The following is a 23943-nucleotide window of genomic DNA, read 5'->3' on the forward strand; positions in this document are numbered from 1 at the left end:
TCTTCCTCAAAGCATCACAAATGCTTTGGTTTGCAAATATGAACTGAGTTAGACAGGATAATGAAAGTGTTTCATCTTTGAACCCACCAGATCAGCAGATGTTGAGTTGTGACAGTTGCCTAGCAACATTAAATATTCCCTGATATAAAAGCAATTTAGCATTTTTTTCCTTTTTACTGTCAGCAGTAGCCTGAAATTTATATTATTTAAGATTACATCTGCTCACTCAGAACTAAATACAGAAAGAAATGAATTTGCGCTGCACCGAAAATCATTCCTGTTAATTTTGCTGTGCACGTGTTTGTCATTTGACGTGTTATGTAGTTTTTCAGAAATTATTTAATCCATGAAAATGATCAATATTTACTGTGAAGACGGAAAGAACGCCTGTTTACCTTGTTTTTCTGATAGAGGTTTGGCACAGAGAAATACATTTGAAGTGAGTTGTTCTTCATTAACCTTACTAATTTATGCCAGAGCATCACTATATGCAGTCGTCTAGCAGAAGACATTTAGGATTCCTTCCAAAGTGCAATTGGGTAAATTCAATTTGGGATGCAAAATGGCGTAGTTGAACATTAAGTTGTTTTTGTGCTGTGGACTCTGAGGAGCCAACAGGAGATGCACAGTCACTCTGGAACAGACTGTGAACTTTGTACAGACTGCAGACGGTGTGATCGGTTGTATTTTCCCAAACTTATTTTAATCCGTTTGCATCAGGCAGATGAGAGGTGATCAAACTATAACCTACATGTGGCATCTATTCATTATCATTTTGTACATGCAGATCATTTCTACTCTGTTGCTCTTCCATATTTACCCTGTTAAAGCGGTATTTGGGGATTTTTCCCTGTATCCTAATGAAGGGTCTGTTGGTAATGGATGTCATGTGTTGTACAGACTTGAAGCCCCTTAAAGCAAATTTATGATTTATAATATTGACTTATTGACTCGATTTGACTTAACTGAACTACATACCAACTACGGACACCACTCGACACTTTAAGTTGTAATCTTTAATATTTCAGTCCTGGTTGATTTGGGTCACCTGTGGTTGCCATGGTAACAGCAAGTGCAGTTTAACACTGCGGGTCTCAGTGTTGTGGAGGCAGCAAAGACTTGTTGAGCAGCTATTTTGTCACAGCACTAACAGCACGGACAAATACATGGTGTTTTCCTTTGACTTGAGATAAAGCTCATTGTATGTTATTAATTCAAAGCAAAGAGAGTGAACAGCAAACACGTAGGCTGATATCAGTGAAGTACAATTATGCTGAATCACATGCAAAATCATTTCTTGTAAATCCTTTGTGCATGGGACTGGCGGACACCGCCACCAACAAGACTGTAATTATTGGAAGTAAATGCATTTAGAAGGATGTTGGCATTGTGTAAACTGAAAACACGGTGAGATAATGAGAGCTAAGGGTGCGTTGTGAGTATTGTGAAAACACATATTGTGATTTATTACATTTTTGTATTTATTTTAAATGATGTCCCTTAAGGAAAACTTTTTCAACAGTTTTACCTAATAAGATAAAGTTTTCAGTCTGTTCATCTCAATTCAATCATTTATATTGCAGCAAAATGCATCTAATGGATTGGCAAAAAGCAAATGATTTTATTATTCTAGCAGGCTACCAAAAGTGTAAATTGCGTTTGAAATGTAAATAAGTTCTATAATAAAAAAAAAAAAACAATACTTCACATAGCCTTGTTGCCATGGTAGCGACTTGTCAACAGATGGCACCCACCTGTCATTCAAAGCAGCCGTTCTTTAAGCCTTAATAACATTAACATTGATGAGTTATATAAAAATGAAGGCACTCTATTGGCTATCGCTGAATAACTCCCAGACATTTAATAATATTAAAAAGTGAATTTTACTGATAATCTTAAGGAATATTAATACAGTAAATAAGTCTAAATAATTATCATAAGAATTATTCCTGAAGAAACTGAACATAATCTTGACAAAGGCACAGTCTGTTACTATATATTGGATTGCACGTTATTGAACAGGTGTGGCTTTCTTCGTGTATGCTGTGATTTACACATTAAAAGATAACGTAAAGCAAGCTGGTCATTGCTCCATGTGCTCCTGCAGAATGACTCAGCGAGTAAACGGAGGGCTCTTGATAACACTGAAGGGGGCTTATTTTACCACGACGACTTCCTTCCCGCAGGACCCTGCTTATTACATGGCTGCTTACAAAAGACATCAATCAATTGACACTACAGATAAAGCTGATGCCGTCATTAAAAACTGCAGCCAGAGAGACGCTAACGGTGAAAAGCAGCACTGAGTGCAGTAAACAGCTTTCTGCGAGATGTGAGCTGATATGAAAAGAAAATCAAAGACATGGACCACACGCCCATGGCTAAATGTGACAGAGACGTGTGGGCAGACCTCAGATTACCTTTCCCGGGCCAATCAGAATTGATCATTATCGTCAAAGCCCTGAAATAATTACGCAAAGTGGCATAGTGCCACCTTGTATGGCACTTGGCAGAAGTGCAGCGAGGGAGCAAAGACGGGAGATCGACCTCAGAAACAGCTGAATCTCAAGCATGTTATTGCTTTAACATAGGAAACAATTTCAGAAGTATTAAATAACTGATTTAAAACGGCTCCTGACACTACAAGAAAGCAGATTTAGGGATGGATTTTAAGTGCGGCTCTAACGACACGCTGGATATATGAATGACAGCCATGTTGCAGACTGACGCAGTCATCGTTACGCCAACAAAGCTCCTGGTTGTGACAAGTTCCCAATGTAAGAGCTGTGATGGTGTAAAGTTTGAATATATATCGATGATATGAGATAGAGAAGGCAGGTGGGTGGAGTGTTTGGTGTAGGGGTCGACCGATATTGTTTTTCAGGGTCAATACTGATACAGATCAACTGGAGGGACTCGACTGATCTCTGAAGTTAAATGTTTGAACTGCGAATGCTTCCTACTCTCTACAATACTTTAGATCAGCTGCTGATTGGTCAATCAAGGCATTTAAATTCTTTTCAAATCAGTATTCTGAATGTATTTCTTTAAATAAAAGCCAAATATTAAGTGGCACAACTTTTTTAGGACTTTTAACTTGTTCTGTGGGACAACCAAACAACTTTTCAATTTATTTCACTGTTGCAGACAAATTTCCAATGTCTCAGTTGGTTCGTGCTCCAGTGATCTTGATCGTTTTGTCCACGGTGGTTGTAAAACTCAGTATGAGCTTTATTAAGTATTTTTCTAATTTTGACATTCTGTTAAAATCAAACATTTAATAGAATACGCAGTATTAAGTCCTGACTCATGCAGTTACTTGCAATGAACATTGTCAACAATCGCTGCGTTTAATGAATATGTCATAATTCTTAAAGGGAGTTTGTCGTATTATTTGGCACCAGGAGCAGGATGAGAAATAATCTCAAAAGAAATCTAGTTGTAGTTTTTTAAATAGTGACTTTGCAAGATCTCTAGTCTTTGGAAAATCTTCTAGTTTGTGACTAAAAGCTCACACTGTGTGTAGATGTGAGAGGACGTCAGACTTTAGTTTTATAAAAGTCTTTTCAAAGTCTTCATTGCTGCTGCTGCTGCTACAGTGAATTTAAACACGGCACCAGCAATTCTGCATCAGTTACAAGAACACAAAAATAGCAGCACTCATGGAACATCACTCTTGAAAATGACATGCACCGGGATGAAATGCATCCTTAATTTCAAAGAAGTCCCCGTTTCTAAATTCAAAGCTTCGTCAGCAGAGTTGAGCTGTTTCAGGATGTCCTTGTTTCTATTTTTAACTGCAACCAGCTATGCAAATCATGTTTATTCTAGTGTTTATTTCAAGCCAGAATATCTCAGAATTTTGCACTGTACTTTTGTACTGCAGATGTCCATTTTAAAAAGAAAAACACGCAGACTTTTTGTCGGTGTTAAAATGTGTTGTGAGTGCAACCTCTACAGAACAGAAGTGCACACTGAAACAGTCGGGGCTAATATAGTTGTTGTGAATTAAAACCCCCCGCAGCCTGTAGTGGCTCAGTGAGGCATGGCCGGGCTCGGCTCTCTGTGGGAGCCCAAACTTTGTTTCAGTGGATGCAGGATCCCGCTGTGACATTCCAGTGATTTTCCCCTGTGCACGCACTGATTGGCTTCACCGGGTCGGCGGACGCTGGTCAGTGGAATGTGAATCCCCGGGCGCCCTCGGGGTTGACTGGACTGAAATTGGTGCACAGTCACAACTCTTTTATCTCGCTCTCTGTCCGCCTCTGCGTGTCCACCCCCCTTTTATCCATTTCTGTCAGGAAATGTTACGATGTCACAGAGAAAACAAGTGATTTCCTCAGCGTGGCCCGGCGTGGCTCAGCCTGCCCTTGTTTTTTTTTTTTTTTTGGAACTTTTTGTTTTTTTCACTCCACAATGACACTGTACTGTCCTCTTGCTCGGGTCCAATCCACCACGTGACCTCCATTTAGTGCGCTCGCTTCCTCTGAACACACTATCTCAGTGTGTGACTGACTTCCACATGAAGAACCAGGTCAAATCCATCAGACGCGTGATCCATATTGATCGCGCACACTCGTAGCAAACGTCTTCAGAGCTACGACGTAAGTCGGCCACCAAACTCCAGGAAACTCCTCATTCGCCTTTGAACAAAACACATTATCTTTCCTCATTTGCTCCAACAGTAATGGGCACTGGCTGGGATGATGCAATGCCAAATGAAGCTGATAGTAATTTAGGACATACTGTGATGAATGGTTGAGTGATTAAACAGCATTAGCGGCATTAAAGTCAAGCGAAAGTGCCGTGCTTTTATAGCCGCTGCTGGGAGAGTCAGATAACGCTGGCGGTAAATTAACAGACAAAGATGGACGCACTTTGACATCGACACTATGTTCTTGTCGTCTGCGCTCGAGCCAGTGAGTGGGCGGCGTCTTGGATTTACCACTCCACTGTTGAGCGTGCCAGTGTGTATCAACCAGGCGTAGAAATTATGAGGACCACCTGCTCTGTCTATGAAATAGACTGATTATGTGAAAGCGCGTGGAGGCCATGATTCCCTGTTGAGACCACGATGCTAACTGAGAGGAAACACGGCACGTAGAGGATGTTTAGGTGTGACGTCGAGAGGCGGGTGCTTTAATCTCCATAGATGATTGACTAATTGCTGTTGAATATATAATACTCCTGGAGGAATAAAGCCCTAACTTCAGTATATTATTCTCTTGTGCTTAACTCTTTATCACCTGGATCAGCATCAGTTCTCTTGTGCTGCATTCAGACGCCTCTCACTCGTATTTAAACCTCCGAAACCTGATTCATTTCTTTTAAAAACATAGGAAATAAAATAATGTGCAGCTTGGCAAGAAATGTCCCTTAAATTGCAAATATAAGCAAATAAACAGAGAAATAAGTTTAAGATGAAAAGAAAATGATCTAAAAAATTAGCAAATGAGGGAAAATATCCAGAAAACTATATTTAGAATCCTCTTCATTATGTGTTCAAATGTTTTTTACAAAAAAAAAGCAAAACTTTTTTTGTTTCAGTGTTTTTTCTTTGTTTTGTTTTTTTATTTTTAAGGCATCTTATTTATTTATTTCTTTTGTTGCTTTGTTGCTTTTGTGTGTGCAAATTTTCAGGTGATTTTCTTGTAACTTTGTGCTAATTTCTTGCTATTTTTTGTGTCTTTTCTTGTTAAGTTGCACAGCACCCTCTTCCCATGTTTTTGAAAGAAATCAAACCCTGTTGTTAGGTTTCAAATTGTTAAAAAACATAAAGTTTTAAGAAATTGAGAGTTGAAATATCAGAATCCGCAGAATCCCTGTTGTGCCGGCTGATCTGCTCTCGCAGATTGACTTTATCATCGCTGTAATGTGATATAGCTAACAATCGGTAGTGAAAAAGGGTTTTAGTCTTAGTTTGGAGAAAAAGTTGTGTAAATAGTCTGTTTATTAATAAAACTATAAGTTAGAACATTTCCTTTCTTTGGAGAGTTTTTTCGACAAAAATGCAAAGAGAGTTTGTGGAACGTAGCGCTCCTGTCGCTCCTCAGAGGGGTGGGGCTGTTTGTGTCGGTTGTGTTGTTTACATCCCAGTGAAAGTTGTGTGCAGGCAATCCCGCCCCTGACTCTGAATCTGAATCTGGGATTCGCTCTAAATGTGGTGTATCGCACCTTTAAACATCAGTGAAGTTTCCTCACTGCTCACATCTGACTGAAGTGTCAAAGCAGATCATTTTCACTGCGCTGAAGTGTCGGGCTGCTATTTGTGGCCGTGTGAAAGTTATCACAGCTCAGCTTTCTATCACTTTCCCAGTGAAAATTTATGCTATCTATTTATATAAAGATGAGTTTTTACTAGAAATCACTCCAGCCGTGATTGGTCTTTATCTAACTGTGTTTGGTGCCTCACTCTCGCGGCACATTATGGCGTCACAGTGTGAAGATGTGAAATGACCCTATTCTCTGAGGGGAAATGTGGCTATTGATGGCCACAGGTGATGGAGTACATGAGGTGGCTGTAGGATGATAGCAGACACAGTATGCATGGATACACAGTGGTAAAAGGCTCAGATTAATGCAGGGAAAGAAGCCACCGATTCAGCAGGATGTCGCGTCCGTTAATGCACCGATTATAGGTTTGATTGTTTTCAATGCATCCTGTAGCTTTGGGAATTAAAAGCTAGTAAATAGTCATTAAAATTGGAACAAAATATATCATTAAAATTGCAGTGTTGAAGTAATGTAGACATTAATGCATCATTAAGTGTAATCCTACAATATGTTTTATTTTGAAATGAGCCAAACCAAACTGACTACTTTTACTTGTTTAACTTTTAATTCATATTTACTTCTAATAGTTTAAAGTATTTAACTTCTGACTGAGTATTTCTATACTACTTTTGCACACTACACGTTTAGCTACTCAGTATGCAGAATCGTACATGTTTTATCACTCGATTATAGTTGTAGCTAGTAGCATTTAAACCTCTTAAACTCCCCCAAAATTGGTTTGATTCTTTAAAAAAAAACAAAAAAACTTAATGAACAACTTGGCAAGAAATGTCCTTCAAACTGAAAAAAAAAAAAAAAAAAAAAAGGAAAAGGGATTTATTGATGTTTTTTTTTTTTTAAATTGAAAAATAGTGTGAAAATGTCCAGAAAACTATATTTATATTTTTTTAAAAATATTTAGTTTTTTTGTAGCACATTCATGAGATCATTTTCTTTCTTTTTTTTTTGTTTGCTTTTTACTTTTTTTGCTCTTATTCGTATATTCAGGTATTTGCTGTGCAACTTTTTACTATTTTCTTTCTATTTTTTGGACCATTACTTGCAAGGTGCTCATTGCCAAATCGTGGAAGTTTAATTAGGGATCTAAGGGTTAAACAGTACAATTATATACAATTAATGCAACGTTGTCATGAATAAGTAAATTAGCAATATAGACCAAACCCTTTTTTGTATCAGGCTATAAAAGTGTACTTTTTGCGTAAAGTTGGAGATTTTAACATGTTAATGGGTTTTAATGACCATTTAATGAACTACACTTTTTATTGCTATTTTTTGGCACCTCTGCGTTGTTTTTAGCCCCGGAGGTTGTTGTTGGTACATAACACTTTGTTAACTTGTAGCATTTGAATGTTCAATAAATATTGCAAACCATTATAAATGTTTATCCAAAAAAGAATAAATGAGAATAATTTAGAAGTGGATTATTTTTCCTGACGCCATCATAAATACTGTGAATATTAGATTAAATACAGCATTAACTAACCTAAAACTCGCTGAACAGACGAACTCCGTGATGCTGTATGTTTCCGTTATGGAAAAAAATTCATGCTGTTATCTGTATCATATTTCTGGATCCATCAGAAGCAGTTTGTTTTTTTTCTCGTCCTCACATGTCAGTGCGAGTTTGTCTCTGGTGAGAGCAAAGCGATTGATACATCCTGTACAGACAGCCATCTACATTAGTCCAGATAAATGTGTTTACATGAATAATCTTTGAAGAGATGTCAACCCCAGCCAAGAGACAGCGTCCCTGTTTGACAGAGGCAATATTTCGAAAAGGCTGTGAGTGTGTGTGTGTGTGTGTACAGTGTGTGTGTGTGTGTGTGTGATTTTACAGTCTGTGTTTTCTCTTTCGTCGGAGACGAAAGTAGCAGTCTGTACGTTCACGCTCTGTGTGTGTGTGTGAACAGCGTTTTTATTGTTTGGACTGATAAATCCACTAAAGTACTAAGTTCTGAGTGATTCCAGACACTTTCTCTCGCTTCTTATCCCCCGTCTTTGATCACTCGTGCTTATTGAGGTCTTTTATTTCTTTATTTTTTGTTCCACTTTTTATTTTATGCCGGCGCTGGAGGCTCGGCTGATGAAGACAAAAATCTCACTTTCATTTCATTCTCTTCACAAAATCCTGCCTCATGCAGGCTTCAGATCAAGGTCGTCCTTTGCAAAGACAAGCTAACCAAATTAGCGGACATATCGACAATGAACACATTCATCATTCCATAACTGCAAGACAAAGAGGGGGACGGAGAGTCCGAGATGGAGAGGACAGATTATTATTGTCATTGTCACACCATCAATCTAGTCCGGCCCTGCGTCTTCCTGGCACAGAGATGCTGCATCTATTAGTCAACCTGCACATTGCAGAGATGTTATTACTGACCCAAAACACGAAGCGGGTCACTGCAGTACAGCACAATCGTACTCTTAATTTGCTGCGATCGAGTGCTGTCAATTCACGGCGCGTGTTTCCATTTCACAGCGGCCTGTGAGCAAGCAATCAACAATATAATTATGTCTCTTGTGGCTATTGTGTTTGGGACAACAGCAGCGTGGGGACTGGGTGATTTTCATTCATGTTTTTCTTAATAACTCTGCAGAATGAAGCTTTTTCTGCTCTCAGTAATCACTTTGGTTCAGGCTGAAATGTCTCAATAACTATCTGATAGATGGCCATGAAATGTGCCACAGGTAGCAACAATAGGGTGGATTGTCGTGATTCATGGTTCAGACATTCGTGTCTGACTCAGGATAATTGCTCACAGCGTTTGTGATCCCTTCCAGGGTTCAACCAAAGACTATATGTATACTGTAAAGATGGGCGTCTCCACTTCCACCATTGTACAAAAACAAAGGCAAAACCTTTTAAATATGCCATCTTGCACCGGTGATGTGATTTGGAGTCAGAGATCTCCGCGGTATCGCAGGGCTGTGACGGTATGGATTTTTTCTCACCGCGGTAAAAAACAAATAAACATGTCCAAAGTTAGCAGGACAGCGTGCGGGAGTTTGTGATGATTGGTAGATGTCAACGATTTGGCTTTAAAGTGTCAAATTACAACTCTGCAGTTGACTGTTTAGTGATTGGTGTTAAATTAGCCTGTGGGTGCAAGTGGCAGCCAAGACCTGTTGCCATAGCAACAGTAAACATCCTGATCAGGCTTTAGGTCTGAAGAAGAGGGCAGGAAGCAGTTACTTGAATGAATCTTTGGCATTTTTAATATATGTCTATCGTGTGAAAATTTGCACAAAGTCTGAATAGAGTCATGATTTTTGTGAGCTTGTTTGCATTCAGCTCAAAGCTCTTTTGTTCAGAATTTACCTTTCTTTCAGCTTCTCGTCGTCTGTGCCACTTCTGTCCTCTCAGATCAAAGACAAATAGATAAAGTTTATATTATCAAAAAAAAGACATTAGAGCAACTTTGTAAAACTTAAGGATGACAAATGACGCATTTTTTGCTTTCAGTAATGGAAAGAAAAAGTGGAAAGTATATATAAAGTTATACAGGATATTCCTTTGTTTTAGTTTGGATGAAAAGGGACTGACGGGTCATATTTAAAAACCTGCTATCAGCCTATTGAAGCAGAACCGCATCACAGTGAAAACTAATGTGATTACGAAAAAAGCGCTTTCTTCTTTTCTTTCTTGGCCGGAGAACAAAAGCAGCTGTTTATTAATTTATTCTTAAGCTTCAACTCTTCACCTCGGCTAAATGGAGACGTTTGGTGAATCTAATCTTGGCAGACAGGTTGAATTGCTGGTGTCTCAATCAGCGGAGATGGGACGCTTCATATCCTGCAGCTCCACTTAAGTGATTAGGGTTGATAAAACAGGTGTGTTTTTGCATAAAAGCTTGCTTAATGCCGCTTTAAAGTACATTTCATAGACTTTCGATGCAGAAACATGGCTACCTTTTAAAACCATGGGTGTCTGAGTAAAGGAAGAGTTGCATGTTGGTTCCTGCTTTATTCATCTCTGTAATTGTGGTTCTGACTTAACCTGTGCATGCACTTAGACCTTGTCAGAATGAAAGAAAGTATGTACCCTCGGTACAACAGCCACAGCAACAGGGGACGCACCCACTGAATAATTGAATCCATAGAGATTGAAGGACATGTTGAACTTCCACTCTGAAACTCAGATGAAGCTATTTTTGTAGGACACTTACTTACAAGGTACACAAACAAGATTCCCCAACAGATACACGCACACTTCATCCCACTGAAACCCAATCCACGCATCTATCTGTGATGTGCAAATACACACACGAACACATGCGGCATACATCAAAGGCTCTGACCCTCTTCAGAAAAGACTCTCCGACTTAAAAGGAACATTGTGTTTCCCTCCCTCTGCTTCTCCTTTCATTTCCAACACTCGCTGCTCATTTCTGCTTTATTAGCTGCTGATAATGTTTGTGAGTGTGTTATGGATTGCTCGGCAGTAATTTGCTAAGGAAACACATTAATTGAACTTGGATTTATCCAGCAAATAATAGGCCTTTTGTAGCTGCCAGTAACAGACGTTTGAGATACACATTGCAGTTTTTGATGATTTAGACCCTGGGAATTTCAGCACGCTACCTTTTGAAGGACATGAGAAAACGAGTTTTATCGTTTTCTAGGATTTTGGGACGTTTCTAGCATTGTAGGACATTTCTTGGACTTGAGTAAATTTCTCAGATTTTAGGACACTTCTAGGATTTTTTTGACATTTCTAGGATTTAGGGAAATTTCAAGGATTTTAGCACATATCTAGGATTTGAAGACATTTCTAGAATTTTTGGACATTTTCAGGTTTTTAGGACATTTCTAGGATTTAGGATTAGGTGCTGGTTGCACATATCGATACAGGTTGACATTTATTACTTGGTACCTAATTTCGGCATATATCCTTATTCTGATTCAAGGGATTCAAAGTTTTATGTAGCCAAGTTAAAAACGTCACTGCAAACAGGGCCAGCTTTGATGGAGCTAAACAAAGCACAAACAGTTTCTTAATCAGTCCGCCTCGCCATCATTTGAATATCACTGACAGCGTGAATCAATTCAGGACACGAAACACATCTCGAGTTTCATGATGGGTACCGTTATTTGTTTGATGACACTCCACACCCTCGAGCACTATAATAAGATGCACTTGGAGCTCACTTGTAGATTGAATACGATCCTTGCGAGGGTCCCTCTGTAATTTTGATCTGTAACAAGAGCAAACTGAGCCAACCTTTCGCAGAATTGCCCAATATCAGAATTCTCGTCTGCTGATTTGTGGAGTAGGTGCACTCTTGAGGAAGCTCCCCAATAAATTCTAGCAGGGAGGAGCTGCAAAGCAATAAAAGCCTCCAGGGCAACACAGAACAGAGCTCATAACGGCACACAAAATGCAACGGGCGGGAGATGCCATTACCCAGGTATGGAAATAAGTAAGCAGAACAGGTGGAGCTGGGTGCTGGAGGTAGATATCAATCATCATTGTCAGTCTACAGCATGTAGCAGATGGAGCAACGCACCTCCAGCAGCTGCAGCTTTATGTAAGCGTGACAATACCCGTCTCCATTAGATGTGACATGTTTGAATATGAATTGGAGAGTCAGCTGATATTGATTCGCGATAACCTCGCTAATCGTTCTGCTTTTTTCCTCCTCCCTCTCTAGCATCTTTCCTCTTAAATCTTTCAATTCCAATTATCGCTCCTCGTCATTTTCCTTGTCCGCGTTAGATTACCTTCTGCTGTTTCCACTCTTAACTAATTCCTCCTCTTTGGCTTTCTCCTCCTGTGCTTGTTTTTCCTTCAGAATCAATGTACACAGAAATTTAGTGTTTGAAGTGAAACTCAGCGTATGAATTAATAATGAGCACTTTGTGTTTGAGGGGCTATTCGTGAAGCCGGGGAAAAAAAGATCACCTTTTCAAAGACGGTGGCAAAAAAAAAAAAAAGCTCGAGGTATCAAAATCAAAAATATTTTCAAGGAGATAAACAAGAAAAGATGCATATTTTGCATTAAAGACATGACTTTAAAACCCTGCTGTTTAAACCCGTGTAGGTCTGAGTTTTAATCACAAACTGTATAAATTAATGGATGTAGCCACTGTGAAACCATTGGTTTTTGGACTGTTTTTGAAATGTTATTGAACAAACTGATCAAATTGTGTCATTTTGCAGAGGTTGTGACTCTGTGTAGATGTCTCTTTCCCAATATAAGTCCAGAGTTTCAGTGTTGTTGTTGTGTTACCGTGTTAGTGTCAACAGATGGCACCGACCTGTCAATCAATGCAGCCACGCCCTATATTTTTCGTAACTTAAAGCCTTGACGGATGAGTTGTATAAAAATTCACCTCCATACAATTGATATAAAATTTTCACTAGGCTGTAAACACGTTTATTTCCTCTGTAAAGTTGAGCAGTTTAATAACATGGGGGTCTATAGGGAGTGACTTGTTTTTCGGGGCCAATTTCTAGTGGCGATTAGAGGAACTGCAGTTTCTGGCACTTATATGCTGACTTCTTTTGAGCCGTGGATGTTTCTTGGTTCAACATTACGATAATAAGGTCAAATCTGAGGCTATGTTTATGATCGGGCTTTAAATGTGATAGATTTCAAAATAAATGTCACAAGGAAATAGCCTCACAGGCTCGTACTCGACTTTGAGTCTACGCTGCTGTCACTTCTACTACTACTACTCCTCTTGCAAGTCCTGCTGGAATTTTAATTAAAGGTGGGCGATAAATCGGATTTACTCGGTGCATCGCGGCTTTTTCCACGTGATGTACAAAATGACTTTATCACGAACATCGAGTATCATGTCAGCATTTTATTTTTTCTCTCTATCTTCCTCTCACAGACACACACACAGAGCGGGGCTTTTGTCCGGCTCCAGACCGCCTGACTTGTTATGCATTATGCGACCATAGAGCACCACTATGACTTGCAAGTACTGTTACTATATGAACTGGAGAGCAGTTTGTTTCCAGATTACAGTGAATTAATCGTCACGTTAAACAGCACTGTGGTAACAGTCTAACTTTAGTCACATTTCGTGACCATGGAGCACCTGTGTGTCTCTGAAATCTCTGCAGTCTGAACTGGAGACCTGTTTGTTTCCAACTCGCAGTGGATGAATTCTTATTATGGGGTCACAGTTTAATTTAAATTTATATTCACTTTATTTAACATTATAACAGTATTTTATTAAACTTTATCGTAACAGTAGTTTATGTAACTTTATTGCAACTGCAGTTCATTTAATAATTTTGCATTTTTAACAGTGGTTTAGAGGAGATTTCAAAATATCAAAATATATATTGTGTGTTGCGATAAAGCCTAAAAATGTTGCGGTTTTATTGTATTTTATTGTATATCGCCCAGCTCTAATATGAATGCACTTCTGCTGCCTCCACTATGTCTGCTGCTTCTGTTACCAGTGCAAACAAAATGAAATCATTTGTCCTCGAGTTAGACACAAAAACACAGGTGTGGGCTGCACCTCAGGCCAGATGCTCAGTGAAACACAGCCGACGGTTTGTGTCATTTCTCATTTTGCTTTTTGCGCGTCCTCACAAGCAGACTTCAATTAAACAGCCAGGTATGCAAATCATATCCTTTTGTTTCCTTCAAAGGTCTCTCTATTTGATTCTTAGGGATGAACAAGACAAAAGCATGTTTATGAAATTAGCTCCACACACAAAAGCAATCTTTCAAATGCCATTCATATCCGCAGGTAACGCACAGATTTGTTTATTACACGTGTGGCAGAAGTTCATCACCACCCCTAAGCTGTGGTTGAATGGTCGTGTTTACCGTTATTTCTGCGCGTCACCCTCAAGGAGCATCACTGCGAAGCCGCCCGCGGGACACAGCAATGCATTCTGGGTGTTTATTTGGGGAGCGGGTGCGATGGCTTTGAGAATATCACTGAAGCAGCGGGAAAAGCAGCACAGAAATGGACACATGACTCGGAGAAATCCATCACTCCTCATGTTTATCTCTCTTCATCTTCTTCTTGAGGGATTAAAAATGTAGTCCAGTGACCAGTTTTCCAAGGTCTGAGAGATATAAATATGTCACTTATAAATATTTATACAAACTATGCGGCATCGGTTTTGCCTGGAGAAATACATTAGTCAGTGATCTGTGCTTAAGTTTGAGGTTTCCTTCACTGCAAAGCGTAATATAGTAAAGCGCAAGACGGTATTTCAGAGCAAACGGGATTCTACTTGATCAGCAATGAGGCGAGTGAGTAGAATTAGTGGAGTACTTTATGAGGGAGGGTGTAATGATGTAGTATTTATGTCAGGCTGAACTGACTTTTTTTTTTGCAAGTTAATTAAGAAAACCAGCACAGAGAAGAGAGCGTGTGGTTGAAGATGAACTCAGATCTTTTACTGAAAGATATACTATTTTGGATTTTCCATAAAAAATAATGCATAGACTCATTCAGCTCAGTGAAAGAGCGCTCTGTGCTTGGTCGAAGTGAAAGGCAAAAAAAAAAAACATCTGTTTTTCGCGTCTCTCTGTAGGGACGTAGAGAAACATCCCAGATGCAGCGTCTGTTGACATCTACTGTGACTCAGTTTCATTATTGATATGAAAATGTTGATATCAGCGCGGCCTTTCATTACCAGCCCCGACACTTTTTCATTCAAAGTTTGCAAAAACATTCAAGCGAGAAAAACATTTCTGGCTCAGTGAGTGTGAAGATTTCAATCAAGCCCCCACGAAACACAAAGTTATAAAGACATAAAGTATTAAGCGTATCCACCCTCTCGGGGAAACATGTTTTGGTACATACATGTGGAAAATGTGGCTGAGCGACGAGCTCTGTAATTGGTAAGGAGCGATCCGCCTCCATGCAAAAATGATGAGGCTGGATAAGGAGGAAGCTATTTGTTCTGACACTGTTCAAGCCAAGCTAATTAATTTCAGTCAGACGTGCTTTGCTGTCAACATCCTTTGGCTTTAATAATGGATTCCATGTTATCAGATTCAGAGCAATATTTGCATTCCCAAAGAGAAAGAGGCCAAATTTGTTGATTTTTATCCACCTTCATAAAAGCAAATTAATGTGCAGATAGTCAGTGAGAGCTGACAGCCCGACAGTCAGAATAAAATGTTGGCATTTTAGGTTTCTGCAAATCAAAGATATCTTGTATTTGTGCGTTTCATACATATCTACATTTCTAAAGTGATGATGTTCAGATGCAATGTGTTTGAGCTTCCTCAGGAGGAGAGGACAGTGGATGGTGTGACACCAAGGCCAGACAGCTGCCAAGCTGTGACAGCAGCTGACTAATGTTCGAGAGCAACGAACAACAAAAGTTGTTATTCTTAACAAAAGATCTGGACATTTTCAGCTGTGTTTGTAGTGACATAACTGACTTTCTTTAAAGAGAAGTTGGAACATTGCACTTCATGCAGTGTATTTGGCCCAACACTAGGTATTTTTAAGTAGAGGTTGGGGCAAGTCCAGCCATGTTAGCAGTGACACAAACCAGTGATTTTTTTAATGAGAGGAAATGCCATTTCGAACAGTGTTTGTAATAACTAGACTGGACACTTTTTGAAAGAGGTTGGGACAAACAACTTTCTTTAATGAGTGTGTAGGACAGTATCAGCTGTGTTTGTAGCAGCCAAAATGGGGATTTTTAACAAAAGGTCGTAGTATTTTCTGCTGCGTTTGTAGCGATAAACCATGTTTGTTGTGGCAAAACCAGGTATGTTTAATAAGAGATCGGAACAATTACAGTCATGTAATGGTCGGGTCTTCATTTAACGAGAGGTTGGACATTTCAAGACGTTTTGTAGCAACACACTGAATATTTTTCATGAGAGGTTGGGACATGTCCAGCTGTGTTTGTAGTGACAAACGGAGGTGTCTTTTAGGGAGAGTTGGGACATTTCCTTTTGTGTTTTGTTAATAGCAACCAAACCTGGTATTTTAGGCCAAAACATGGCCTCTTTCTAACTCTCGGTGTTTTTTCGTGCATGAACGTTTAAATTTACACGTTAAACACAGCATTGTCACAATAGAAAATTAAAAACTGAAATATAAAGGAAAATAAAGTTTCAGCAAGTGGGCTATATATGAAATGTACAAATGTAATATCCATGGTTTTCAGAAACGTGCTTTGCCAGTATTCGTTCCGGTGGTTGGGTTGGCGCTGATAGAAAATGACATTGTTCAGGTGTGTCGCTCTCATTAAATATAGCGAGAGGATTTTCATGTGAAATGATAATATTCCGCAAAGGTTTTGCATCATATCCATGAAAGATCTTCACCTTTTGAAAAATAGTGAATTGGATTCACAGAGTGTCTTTTTTGATCATGTTAGGGTTTCCTAGCACTTCCTGTGCCGACCTCCTGCTGTGGAAAAATTAGTCAGGGACAGGAGGGAAATAGTTTAGCACATTCTGAATATTTTAAGACCTAAAATCAAATATTTATACCCTAAATAATGAACTCGCAACTCCCTGTCTCTGACTTTATATGTTGGACTCTCCCAGCAGAGAATATACAACTCACGCCACCCTTGATTATCTCACCTGCAGGTCTGTGCCTCATTGTTTTCAGTCAGTGGCGGTGAATAATGGACTCCCTTAACACCTTCGTTTTCTGACTTTGAAATAGATCCCCAGGAGAATAATGCAAGCCTCCGTAGTTAATTTCAGTCAGATATCTCCTAACACACGCCATCATTGTTTTGCATAATGTCCATGAATAATGGACCTGCTTCAGTGCCTTGTCTTGTAGGTGTAGTCCCCAAAAGGACCCAGTGGAAGCTGAAAGTCCCACCCTGAGAGCTGGTCCGCGACAGGCAGGCGTAACATGTAACGCGTTGCAGTTTCCTCTGTAAATTAACGGGGCGTGTCTCCCTATCGTTATCCTCCAAAGGTCACCCAGGCTGACAGTAACAATGGGGATTCTGGCGACAGATGTATTAGGAAGGTCAGGTCTCGTCTGTCTGTATTTTGGAAAAGGTCAGGGATTTCTGAAAATGAATGACGCTGTACGAAAGTCCTGATGTTTGAGCTGGGTTGTGCACTTACTCTGCTTTAAAAATCACAGTGATGTATCATTTGTTGGGTAATTTCACAAACGTTTTTTCCTGAAGACCAACTGCAACTTCCTGAACTCAGATCAGATTTTCGCCACACAGGATCATTCCAAGTGTCTCGCATAATAGACCCCGGAAAGCCGATATTTCCTTTTCCTTCCTTTTTCCATCAGCTAAGGATTGTAAACAGCTTCCAAAGAGTCCTCACTGTCTGACCTTATCATCGAAGTATCATTCGACCTTGTTTACATTCTATAGAGGGCCTCCAGCTGATGTACTGACCTTCTGCCGGCCACGTTGGAAGTCCTCAGCTCCCGAGCGCTCGGAAAGTGTGAATAATCCCATCGGACTCAAGGCTGCTCCGCATTGATCATGCAGTATTCAATCAATTTATCCTCAAACATTATCGGTTTTTTTTAAACGTCAAATTTTTTCCTGTAAAAGGTTTTATTTTTATCACTGTTTCTGCAGATCCTTAAAAAGTCCTGGCATTGAATTCATTAATCTAAAAATAAGGCCTTTATTGGTGTAAAATTGATTAAATTCATCTTTTAAAAGTCAAGAGCAAGTAAGATTAAATGTATCTTCTTTTTCTGACGTTGCATCGTAATAATCTCAAAATAATTGTTAACGTCTACTTTTTTGTTAGATAATTTAGTAAATTCTGTCTCTTAAATTTAAGTGAAAAACATAAAATGGCCAAGAAAATCAGACAGAAGTGCCAGATATTTCCCGCTCCGACCGGTAAACCTAAAAGATGCTTTTATGATTATATCATTTATTTACTGTCAATGATCTACCTTTTTCAGTGGACCGGAAAATTAGTTTTAAAATTCATTCCAAGTGGCGTTAAAAAAGTCCTAAATCTAACTTGCCTTAAGCTGCAGGAACACTGTTTATGTAGCTGTTCTGCTTTTTGTATTCTTGAAAATTAGATTTAATTTCACTGGAATTCACCTGGCTTTATAAATGTTATGTTGTCTGAAGAATTAAATGTGGCATCTCATATGGTAACCATAAAACTGCATTAAATACAGGGTGTCAAAAGTGTTGTGGAAACAGCTGCAAACATTCAGATTTTAATAGAGTTTCTGTTTGTCAAAATTATCTTGAGAATCAACTTTATTTATACAGCACACAATGTGAGCTCAATGTGCTTCACACACAACACATGTGCACAAAAAAGATAATAAAATAAGGTTTGAATGCATATTTGGATACATATACAGAGAAGGAGAAAAAAGGAAAAAAGTAATATTAATAAAAGAAATTAAAATTTGTTCAATTCCCACCCACATGCCAACACAGTGTACCCATACATATAGAGAGAGAGATTAGAGCCCTATTTTAACAGACCGTACAGTGTTTGTACATTTTATATCGTAAAGCAGATTGTTCCGGAAACTAGGACCATAATAACTAAATGCACCCTCACCAGACTGACTAGTTATCGTGGGTCCAGTTATGAGGCGAGTGTCTGATGATCTGAGCGTTTTTTGGAGGGTTTGTAAGCAGTGAGCAGGTCACAGATGTATTTAGAGGCTGAGCCTTTCAGTGATTTGACAACAGTGAGCAATACTTTGATGTCACTTCTGTGCTTTATGGGAAGCCAGTGAAGTGATCTAAGAATAGGAGTAAAATGTTCAGTTCTGCCTGTCCCAGTAAGCACTCTGACTGCAGTATTTCGGATGAGCCGAGTTGTTGTTGTGCAGGCTTAGGTAGAGGTTATATCGCCACCTGTCGCTTTGGCATGCGTTTGACAGTCTGGTGGCTTGATAAGTCATTTAAGTTTTTATATGGACACGGTTCTCCAGTTAAACACCATAACGTCTGACTGATCTAGGTGTTTATTTTTTGCTATAGTGATGTCTATCAGTGATGATTACAGGCGAGGGCTTTTCGTTACACTGGAGACGGTGAGAAGACACTGACCTCCATGCAGTGAATGCCCTGCAGGAATGAAGTTCAGAGTTCATGGATATTAGACACGATCCTGCACGATTTGGATGGCGGTGATCATTTTTAAAGAGATCAGTTCTTTTGTAGAATAATGGTATTAATGATGGGGGATGTTTCTGTTTAGGCAGTACTAGCCCTTTAGACAAATGTATCATTGGCAGAGCGGTTAAAAACAGGGGGAGGGCGGTGGGCTTGAGCTTGTGCACTGCTTGCTTGCGTACCTGACAGCACTCTCGAGTTATGCAGGAGCCTCCCTGATTAATGTTTTCCACTTATCTACCGATTTCATAGTGATGTGACTCAGATGGGTGTTTCGCAGTTTCTGTTATGTTTCCAGACTGTAGGATATAAGTCATGGTACCTGGCAACCCCACTGACCTGTGCCTGAAGTGACGCTTATTAAATATGAACACAGTTGCTTTCTGTCTGGTCTCGCCTGCCACTCAATCACTTCCTGACACACTCAGAATATTTGCACTTGACATTGTTTGTTATGTAAATGTCAGTAAATTTGACTGTGAGCTGTGGATTTAAGGCTCATTAAAAGTCACTCAATCATCATCCTTGTATTCATTTGTGGTGGGGGGGTGAGTGGGTGTTGAGACATTGCCAGTAGGCCATTCCAACAATATACCACTACCCCTGAATATCTCCCTCTTTTCCTTTAGCCCACTGGTGGCAGGTGTGCGCTAGTCTTGCAGATATTGCCCAGTAAGCAGATAAAGTCCCCATTAAGTTTTTCAGACTGCTGGATCTTTAGGACCAATGCATGATGCAGTAACAGATGTAGCAGCTGTATGACGTCAGCTGTATGACGTCAGCGCCAGCTGTAGTCTGTAGGGTGGAGACGTGTACGTCATCAGCGGGGACACCTGAGCGCATGTTGCTTTGAATGGGAACAGTGACGGCACAAACAATGAGCATGGAGGGATAGCTGTTGTGAGTGTGTCTAACAGGTGTTCGGGTTGAAAATCCAGGGCGCGCACCGACAGAGGGGCAGGCCGAGAGCCGCGGTGGTGGCGTTTCCTCCCGCTTAGGTTTGGCGGCGAAGAGCCGCTCGGTTATCTGTGAGTTTGCAGGCAGACAGCCACGGTGAGGGGAGCAACCGGTGTTTTGGTTTTTGCAGCCGATCTCTCGCAATCACTTGCGGTCAGTGAGAAACGCCCGCGGGGCTACAAACAAACAAGCTAACTAGCAGCAGCGGCAGCAGCAGCCGGGGCCACATCCAGCCGAGGGGCCAACTTATAACTTAACTGTAAAACCTAGATCAGCATCGGTTTACTTGTGATGCAATCATTTAACAAACTGTGTGACCGTTTGGAAAACAGAGGCAAAGAAGCCAATGAGCAATTCGGCAATTCATGTCCCAAAAAATGCAAACTGTAACAGTAAATGTATATATATATCAGTAACTGTATGTATATCTATCCATCTATCTGAAGGTGTTATATTAGGGCTGGGCAATGTTAGATGTTCAATGTACAATGTGATACTACATATGCAATATGCTTTTTATTACTAAATATATTTTAACTTTTGAGTTTTGCATTTATAGTGTTCATTTTGTTCATTTTGCTATATTTATCTCATACATACCTTGCTTTGATATGCACGTTTACCCATTTGGGACTAATAAAGGATTGCCATTGTCATGTCATCCTAAATTTTTGACATTGTAATGTTTTAACTGTCTTGAATTTAAAGGATGTAAACAGTAAAGTGATATAGTTTAATGAACTTCACAGACTTTTTTAGCCCTTCCTTTATTCGCCTTTACCCACTTAGTCATTCTATCCACTTTGTCAGAGATTATTTATCAAACATCTCTGTAATTTTTTTGTAGAAGGTTCAATAGTAAATCGTACGGTATTGTTGCAATATTGTTGTTCAAATATTTGCTTAAAAAATGTGATTGGGACTGTCTCCTCCACCAGACTGCTTTGAAAAAAAAGCCCAGTACTTTTGTCTTGCTGAATACGACAGCTGCTGTTCTCCGGCTGCTTTGATCCGTTAGTTTGCTTGTTTGCTTGACTTTGGTGAATGCGAATTAACCCTTTTTTTAGCACACCAAAGACACACAGTAACACAAACATTTTGATCATTGCAGTACTAAACCAGCAACTTCCGTGTTCTGCGAGGTAAATTACTGTTTTTGGCAAAGGAGTAATTTGGTTTTAAAGAGAGCATGAGTGGATGTAACGGCCTCGGTGTCTGATGCTAAGGTAAAGCGGTGAATGTAATCTAAATATAACACACAATAAAACTGAAGTTGATCTTTTTTGGAAGCTGAAATGCTGCTGCCTCAGTCCGCAGCAGTGCTTTGATCCTGATTCTCCAAACTGGGGGCATGACTATGGATAAGTACCTCGTACATACTGACTGTAAAAGATCTGAATCATCCCTTTAACATTTCGTATGATTAAAAAACAAAAACATGATGTCACGTGGATAAATTTTAACTTATTTCACCTACTAAGTAAGGAAATTTTCTTTCGACGTGCTAAAACTTCTCACAATTAGTCGAGGGGTCACTGCTGAGGTGGGGAAAAGTGCTGAAGTAAACAATTTATGAGATGGTGTAATTTAATTTCCATATCAAAAGCATAATGTGTATTTGAGTGTTTTCTTCTTTTTCTTCCATCGAGCGCTGCTCTGCTTTGGTATTTTCTTTGATGTGGACACATTTGTGTTCAAACAAACACATTATCAGCTCCTCCAGACGGACCGCAGCGAGACTGCTCGGCACACACTCTTCATCCATTTCTTCTTGTCTTTGCGCTGCTTTAAAAAGGGTGTTCAGATCAGTATATTGAGTCCACTTTTCTCTTCCCAGGAGTACCAGATCGATATTATCTTCGCCCAGACCTGGGTGGACACCCGTCTCCGGTATAACAGCAGCAGCAGCATGCGGCTAACCCTCAACAGGTACGCTGGAATTACTGCGGATATGCGGCTCTATTTCAAAGATATGTCAACATGCGGCTGCAGCATCGATGCTATTGAGAATTAAAGCATTTTATATGAACATGTTGTCAAAAGAGCTCGCTGTGACTTTTTCTTTACACTGTAGCGACTATTGTGCATCATCATTTTCACACCGTGATATTCATTTGAGAACAATATTCGTCTCTCTCTCGGGAAGAGGCCCGTAATTAATGGAACAAATTGATTGATGTGCTTTGTTTTCCCACTGTCGCCCCAGTATTTTATTATCCTCTTATTGGGAAGTGGAGCTGCTTCATGCATTTCAGAGAAATCAGAAGAGTTCGGCAGCAATCATTTCTCACCTTCTGCCTCTCTCTCTCTCTCTCTCAATCTCCCCGTGTCTCTGTCTCTCCTTCATCCAGCAATATGGTCGGCTTGATCTGGCTACCCGACACCATCTTTAGGAATTCCAAGAATGCAGACTCTCACTGGATCACGACGCCCAATCAGCTGCTGAGGATTTGGAACAATGGAAAAGTACTCTACACACTGAGGTAATAGGGACACAAACACACACACACACACACGCACACACACACACACACACACAGTACAGTATGAGACATGAGACAGAAGTGTGTGTGCACAGTGAAACAATGGCAGGTAGCTCTAGCAGCAGCAACACCCCAGATTTCAAACAAATTGAAGCACTTTCTTGCTTCTAACATTCAAATTTGGGCAAAAGGAAAGAGTGGAGCAAGCAGCAACGTACCAACTTGTGGTCCTCATTAATACGCAATAATTGGTGCATTTTGCAGCTCAATTCAGGCTCAGTCATCTTAAATTCATGTTCATTGCAGTAGTTTTTGCAATGAATGCTCTGCTTGCTCCCGTCAGGTTTATTATTAGGTGCACAAATCAGTTTGTGCACGTCAGAGCGACCACCGCCTGTCTGTAGAGTCCCTCAAAACATGGTTTCACATCTCAAAGGAACACTTCACCCCTAAAATGATCATTTGTGTATCAGTTACTCACCCTGTGTCACACTGAAATCTGGTAGAAAACCTCCACACTCCTTCAGGCTTCCAGCTAGTGTCCTCCTCCTTACACCAGAGCCTACAGGAGGCTCTTCCTTCACAAATTCAACATAACACAAGGCAAGTAATTTATATACACAAGATTTTTGGGGGGTGAAGTATTTCTTAAAGAGGAACTCCGCACTAAACTGTCTTTGCGCTGTGAGGTTCAGATCATCTGACTCATACTTCACTAACTCTGACAATACAGTCAAGACCTCAGAGAATATTATCATAAGAGTACGAGATTAGAAAATGCTGATATGCATCATTTTAGAAGGCCGGGTTATTCTTGTTTTTAACCTTTGCTGTGATCGACAGCAGAGATACAGACAGGAAATGCAGAGAGAGAGGGGAGTATGACATGCAATAAATCAAATCAGGGACGCTGTGCTACGTTTTGTCCCCTAAATGGTTTCTGTGTCCTGAGGGGACATTTGACAGGCTGTCGAGGGAGGGGCAGGAAGTGGGTGCGTTTTATACTATGAGAAACACTGACGGGTGAGATGGATCAACTATTCAGGTCATGTGACATCATGCCAACATTTAAAAATATACTCACTATTTGTATCAAAATCCAAAATTTAATCCTAAGTGTAAACCAGTCAGTGGCCATGAGTGTTGTTGTTTTTTCAT

General features: G+C 39.9%; 1 protein-coding gene across 1 annotated transcript in view; it reads left to right on the forward strand.

Annotated features, from left to right (window-relative positions):
- The window catches only part of LOC121962607 (gamma-aminobutyric acid receptor subunit gamma-3-like), a 70941-nt gene that overhangs the window by 40997 nt on the left and 6001 nt on the right, over positions 1–23943 (forward strand). Inside the window, exons 4-5 of the mRNA XM_042512819.1 lie at positions 22140–22231; positions 22654–22785. Coding sequence (XP_042368753.1) covers positions 22140–22231; positions 22654–22785 — 224 coding nt within the window. The remainder of the gene's footprint in view (positions 1–22139; positions 22232–22653; positions 22786–23943) is intronic.

This window comes from Plectropomus leopardus, chromosome 24 (genome assembly GCF_008729295.1).
Source record: "Plectropomus leopardus isolate mb chromosome 24, YSFRI_Pleo_2.0, whole genome shotgun sequence".
Classification (NCBI taxonomy): Eukaryota; Metazoa; Chordata; class Actinopteri; order Perciformes; family Serranidae; genus Plectropomus; species Plectropomus leopardus.